At 38.7% G+C, this 7,227-nt stretch overlaps 1 protein-coding gene across 3 annotated transcripts in view; it reads right to left on the minus strand.

Annotated features, from left to right (window-relative positions):
* The window catches only part of LOC137297600 (abl interactor 1-like), a 30,330-nt gene extending 25,686 nt beyond the window's left edge, over nt 1-4,644 (minus strand). For all 3 annotated transcript variants that reach the window (XM_067829453.1, XM_067829452.1, XM_067829451.1), the window contains exon 1: nt 4,499-4,644. In XM_067829453.1, the coding sequence (XP_067685554.1) occupies nt 4,499-4,621 (123 nt within the window). In that variant the 5' untranslated portion in view covers nt 4,622-4,644. The remainder of the gene's footprint in view (nt 1-4,498) is intronic.
* Nucleotides 4,645-7,227: the final 2,583 nt, after the last annotated feature.

The raw sequence follows: 7,227 nt of genomic DNA on the forward strand, positions 1-7,227 counted from the left end.
AAAAGCATAGTTTAATGATATAGACAAACTGTATATGCTACCCATCAAAAGTTTAGACTCACTTATGGGTCACTAGTGTAAATGATGTTTGCACATGCTTTTCAGCAATTTGATCCTTGTGCAATTCACAAGTATAAAGTTTGCAATTGGTTCCCCAAACTTAGAGGAGAAATTCTTCTTCAGTGTAACCATATACATGCCAAACATATAGTGAGCATATTAAGTGAGACTAAACTTTGATTGCTAGCATAGACAACAATTTCTTTTTGTGCAGGAAAGAGATGTTTCATCATAGTTTCTTGTACCACAGTCAAGCAGGCATGTAGACATGCAGTGGAGGCAAAGTATACATGTACTGAGTGTGACAAAGAAACATCATAACTAGATAAGCAATAAGGTGACAAAGCTAGTGAGCTGAGAAAGGGAATGAAGCCTGAGTTCCGAAAATGAGGGGGTACTTGTCACAGATGTTTATATACTTCATTGGGCTTAAAGAAGTAGTTTCATGACTTCACAATTCAGAGAATAGTCTTAAGATATTCTTCAACACTATCTCCAACAGCTTTATGATATAACTATTAGGGATAGCAATATCTCAAGGTCTTAAAAAATTAACTGATCTGAAACTCAAAATGATTATAGATTCAAATCGCTATTATTGGTTTATATTACAAGGGGGCAAGCACAGTAGATCGAACAGTGAAACAAATGCATGTGTAGTATGTGATGAGCGCTAACTTAGACAACCCTACTTTTTCTTGGTGTTGCATTTAATGTGCATATCCCTTGTAATACAATCCAATGATACTGGTTTGAAACTATGATCATTTGTTAAGCAACTTTGATCCTAAGTTGAAAAAACTCTGTGTTTTGAATTTTTGGTTGGCAAGGTGACATCATAAGGAATTGAATTTTTATTTTGGCAAGGTGACACTATGAGGATTTGCAATTTTAATTTCACTTTAATCAATGTATTTCCTTGTGTAAAGTGAAATTCATTGGGCTATTTTCACTGTTAATATAACTGATCAGTTGTTCACTGTATTTGTACTACAGGCCTCCTGAGTACGGATATAAATATTGATACTGAATATTGGTATTGGCCTGTGAAAGTGTTGTCCCTGTAGAGGGTACATGAGAATTATGGTCGGAATATACATATTGTAAGGATGACTACACTTGTTTCAACTGCTAGCAGCTGAAACAAAGGAACAGACACAGCTGGTGAACCTTGCTTAAGTGCCCTTGTGTCGAGGTATTAACTATCTAAACCCCTTTTCATATTGTGTTGTAAACTGAAAATTTATTTATTAACAAACCCTCACACGAATCTGAAACAAAATATGTGAAAATCTACTTGGGACTGTCCTTCATTGCCAGGCAGTTAACACTATTGTTTTTGTCCGACAATTCTGTCATTGTATTACTCACTCCATGGCTAAACACTTTGTGATAAACAAAACGCTTGAAACAAGCATGTTGTGTCATAGTTCATATGAATAAACTCGTATTCCAGTCAAGGCCTACATCGAGTTTATACGGCGAGTGCATTTTCTTTGACGCACCTTTCCGCAAGAAATTTGAGCGGAACGGTTTAAGGCAAAATCAAGACTGAAAACTCAACCTATCGTCTGATATTTTTGCAGGTTTTGCTAAAACAAGCATTCATCGTAAAAGCGGGACACTTACCTCCAACAAAATACACTCATTTTATTTCTGACAAGTCTTGAAACATATATACCCCTCCTTGACTGCCGGCCATTGTGGATATGTAAATGAGAGGTTGCTTAAAAAACGGAATCCATGAAAACGGACTATGACGCTCTGCAGTAGGCGGGAGGGGAAACGAACCGTTAGTGGTTTATATCATTTTGTGGATGGTACATTTCAGGTTCCGAGATGTCTTGAGACCTGCAATGTCATTTCTAGACGTTTTTGGTGTTGGATAGGTGTGCACAGTGTTCTTATTATCCAAATGGGAAAGGTATTTTTCAGACATGACATTACCATGGTGTCACATGTCTCATGCTACTACCTTGATAAAGACTGAAATTCCTATAACGTTGGAAGCCTAGGGATTAAGTCGGTGGTGAAAATCAGGGTTCGAATTCCAATTTGTGACGTCCATTTCTGGTGTCGCCCGTCTCGATAGTACTGGAATATCGCTGAACACCGGGGAGTGAAACGGACCTCTATCACTCACTCACTTCAAATACGTAAGGTACACACGCGTGTTATTGGTAACGTATTAGAATGTGTGCCATTTACACATGTTTTACACATGTTTGACACATATTTTCGGAGAGTTATTCACCAACTGCCAAGCTTTCTAATATGCAACATTTTAGGAAGACTTCTGTCTCTTGTATGGGGAAGAGCCGTATTATTTCAGTTGACTTTATTAAATATTTGGTGGACGTCCTGCCCTAACGTCTATAATGTCCCTCCCCTCTAGCGATAACCTAGCCCCAAGTTAAGTGTAAATATACGACCCTTCCTCCCTTAAACAGTGATGCGTATAATTAGTTATTATGTTTATATAGTTATATGTATGGATATGAATCTAAGAATGTTATGCGTAATTAGTGCTCAAATAATTCTCGGTACTTGATGTTATGTTTATAGAGCTATATATGTGTGGATGTGAACGTATGATGTTTACGTCGTTTCGTGCAACTGTAGGTGTGGTCTTTAGGAGACATCTTGCATGTACCATGTCCCCGCTTAACCACCTCCGACTTGTATTTACTGAAGCGTAATTAAAAACGTTTTTCGTTGTGTTAGTTTTGTTAAGTCAATTGTTGGGCCTCCCCTGTTAACCTTCTGGGTGAGGGATTTGAAGTGAATGTGCCAGCATATGAAACACTATCAAATTATCCTTGACGAAATACAATCCCAAGAGCGTGTGTCATACAGTTTTTCTTATCTTGGAAATACATTCACCGATTTGTTGAAAATGTCGTCTTTCGGCGTCATGTAACTTGCGTAATGGCGCCACTTTATTACTGAAGGATAGGATATTGTATGGTGTAGACATGTAGAACGTAGAGGAAATGAAACATTTGAATGAATCAGTGAAGAAATCCTAATTTGGAAATATGTCAACTTTTCAAAGTGCATGAAAGTGAAAACTGTCATCTCGTAAGACCCACTATGCATACTACATGCACACTGCCATTATGATAATGGTGTAGAATTATAATTACTTACAGTGATTCATTTCGTTTTAGAGTAATCAATGTAATTTTAAGAGTTCAGTGAATGGTGCGATGATATGTGGGATCCTGAAATGTCTACAAACGATGAAGAAATGCCTTAAGTTCGTTTCCCCGCAACCACAGTCAATTTATCGCTAACCGTTTTAGTGCGATTCCACTTTTTGCTTAACCAATCAAAATGTCTGTCAAGTGGTGAAAAACGGGGGTGGTTCAGTGAGTGAGTGAGTGAGTTTAGTTTTACGTCGCACTTAGCAATATTCAAGCTATATGGCGACGGTCTGTAAATAATCGAATCTGGACCAGACAATCCAGTGATCAACAACATGAATATCGATCTGCGCAATGGGGAACCGATGACATGTGTCAACCAAGTCAGCTAGTCTGACCACCCGATCCCGTTAGTCGCCTCTTACGACAAGCATAGTCACCTTTTATGGCAAGCATGGGTTGCTGAAGGCCTATTCTATCCCGGGACCTTCACGGGTCGGGGTGGTTCAGTATCAGGGCTGATATAAAACAAAGTGAATGGATGTTAGCGGATGTAAGTATGCCATTTTGAAAATGAGTGTTTGTTTTAGCAATCCGTGCACCTGTTCCAGTCGATAGGCTGGACTTTTGCCTTAAACCGCTGTACATATCTGTACAGCGCGCTGTGCGTCAAAGAAAATTCACTCGCCGGCTAGACGTCGAGCACACCTTGGTATAGTGCGAAGTCGTCTAGTTATATGCTGGACTAGTTGTGTCATATTGTAGTGTGGTTACATTGGGTGTCCTAGACAAAATGGCCACAAATCTTCCAAGTCAAAAGCCACTAAAAACCAAAACAAAACAAAACTGCAAGCAGTGACCATGTCGTAAGAAATGGTCTGTGCCATATGAAATATATGGAATGCTAAGAAAGAATATGCATAAAAAGTCTTTGGCATTGGTGAGTTTAGTTTCCATTTGATAAAGGGACAGCACTTCATTCTATGAAGTATTTGCCATAAAAATACTGCATGTGGTGGGAATTCTCAGTTGAACTGTGATAGTGTGGCCAAAATGCTGTCAGAGTGATTCAACTTATTGTGATAGTGTTATCAACATGCACTGAAAACAGCGACCTACACACGTGAGAAGATTCTGGCATGTCCTCTGATGTGGACATGACCACCTGCCAGAGCTGTTTGACTTCCTGTATTACACTCAAAAACTGTTGTACGATAGGAAATGACAACAGACACCTGTTGATCTAAACACGTGAATAAAGTTCCCATTCCACCATAAACACGACAGAGTACCTGTTTATATCGTTCCTCGCAGTGTTCAGCGAGACGCTGGAGGTTTGCATGGTTTTCCTGTAGATTCTGACGTCCAGTAGGGATGTTTATATCAATCAGCTGAGACACCTCGCTGGCAGCCATCTTAAAAACTTCCGGCTACTCCCAAAGTTTTCGGATCTATTGCGCATGCGTATGGAAGAAGGCTGTCTGTTCATTGAGGGCGCGAAATTTAACCAGAAGTCGCAAATCTGTATATTGTTTCTAAATTAATTATCTGCGTTGAAGCAGGACTAAAGTAGAATAACGGTGCACGTAACAAGTAAGTTCCCGTAACGGAATAAACAAAACAAAAGACGAGTTTGAGCCTAAAGTACAGTCGGAAATAGAAACTCGGTTGTTTTCACATTTTATATCTAAAACTAATTAATCCCAGCAGGCACAAGATGTCTATTAGACGTCTAGATGAGGTTTAAATCGGGTTTAGACGTATAACAACGTCTATTATACGTTTAATAGATGTCTAAAGTTCGTCCAGAATTTTCCTCTTTTTTTTTTTTTTTTTGTTATTGATTATTTTGTATTCCTCCATGAAATATGGTTTCTTCATTAAATGTGCAACAGAAGATCTTTTTACAGTTATAGGTCTGTAAACTTAAGGACACTTCATGGTTTTGTAATAATTTGTGGATATGAGAATTTTACGCTTGAAATCTGAATAGACCCAGCCTCAATAAGTGTTGATTACCATTCTTAAAAAGAGTATCAAATCTTTCTTCAAACAACTTTATGATATTCTGTTTGAAAGGATTCTAACTTCAGTTCAGATCGGAGACTGTATAATCGCACACTAATTTGCATAAAGCCATGGTCTGTTCCAGTCAAGTCGCTTTGGGCTTCCTGCGCTAAACTGACTAAATAGTAAAGTCCCGTTTTCACGTCTCCATTCCCCATACGACTGAGACTGATCCTTAACGGACCTAAGTTAACAGATATTTCACATATTAACAATATACTGTTTGTATTACAAAGGAGACTTTTAACTGCCTATATTGAAATTAGACATAGCTTCATTATAAACGATAGCTAACGTAAAAATAATAACTTTACTTAAATACTCATCTGCCCCTAAGAGAACAAAACCTGCAAGGAGGGATATATATGAAGCTGTTACAGCGTTATGAGTGAATGAGTACGGCTTTAAGCCGCCTTTAGCAATATTCCAGCAATGCTACGACAGGGAACACGAGAAATGGGCTTCACACATTGTATCCATCACGTGAACGCTTTATAACCACTACATCACCCCTCCTTAGATTCCAGTCACACAAATTAAAGATATGTAAATTAAGATATGATAATGATATAGATACTGGGCAACCTATAAGCTCTAATTGTACTATGGGTGTTGCAGACGATAAGTATCACTTGGGGCGGTGGGGTAGCGTAGTGGTTAAAGTATTCGCTCGTCACGCCGAGGACGCTGGTTCGATTCCCCTCACGGATACAATATGTGGAGTCCATTTCTGGTGTTCGGTAGTATTTCACATCTCCTACAAAGGTAAACTTGTATCAGTAGCCATTTTGACTTTTTTGTGTGGTCATTTTGACCGGGGTCAGTGTGACCATTTTGTCGTGTGGCCATTCTGGCCTGTGCCCTGATAGTCTCATGGACAGTTGGATGCTATTCCACATGATGGTTGTCCAGGGAAGGAAGCTTTCCACGATCAGTGTTCTATTTTGTTGTTGGATGATCCTTTCATACACGTTTAAACCCCTTGAACATAATTGTGAAGGTCGATCAGTATCAATGATGCCGTTGGTAAGCTAACATAAATAGAAGAAAGCGGCTCTGGATGTACGAATGCTACGAGGAGAGTTACGAGATATCATCTTACAAGAGTTTTGTGAAACGGACCCCAGGACGCCACCAAACCTGCAGCCTTGGTGTCCTTGGCTGCAGTCCTGTAGCTATGATTTGTCCTGGAAAGGTCATGAGCCATGTCAATCCCCAGGTACTTTTTGATATTGGCAGTATCCATGGTATAGAAATAAAATGGTTTGCGTGTTTAGATTTGTTTATTGCTGTATCAAAATAGGCAGTTCAAACAAATATTAGAATAGCTATGTTTTTTCCCAGCTAGGTCTTTGATTTGGCCCTCTAACAATCATCCAAAATACCATTTTAGACGGGAAGACGCATTGGCACGTGCTGACAACTAAAGCCACGAATGAACTGGTGAAAATTGTAAACTTGCAACAAGAGTACAGGCATGGACAATGTACGGAGAAACTCCCAAAATCAATTATTTTTGTATATTGATTAGGATAAATGAAATAAAAAAATGTTATATGACGTTTTCCCATAAAGATATATTATCTACGCATACTATAGTTTGCATCGTACATTTTGACGTTCTTGAATTTTCAAGGGGTAATTAAAAGATGACACTATTTGCTCTCCTGTCAACTCATCTTTTTCGGATGATCTTACAAGAAGTGTTAAAAACAAAAGTTGGGAAGACGATATATAGTCGCAGAATATTTGATAACTAAACTTATGTCGTGTCCAAAAGTAACGCCGAAAACCATTTTTATGTCTATTTCCGCGTGTACTTTTGGTTCAAATCGTGAAGGCTGTTAGAGTGACAAGACGTTTTCTCCTTCTTGGAAATGTGCATACAGTTATACATTTTGATGTATCAAAGGCCATATGTGCCTTGTACGTTCCCCTTCTGTAGGTTATCCTT

Source organism: Haliotis asinina, chromosome 10 (assembly GCF_037392515.1).
Source record: "Haliotis asinina isolate JCU_RB_2024 chromosome 10, JCU_Hal_asi_v2, whole genome shotgun sequence".
NCBI classification, from domain to species: domain Eukaryota; kingdom Metazoa; phylum Mollusca; class Gastropoda; order Lepetellida; family Haliotidae; genus Haliotis; species Haliotis asinina.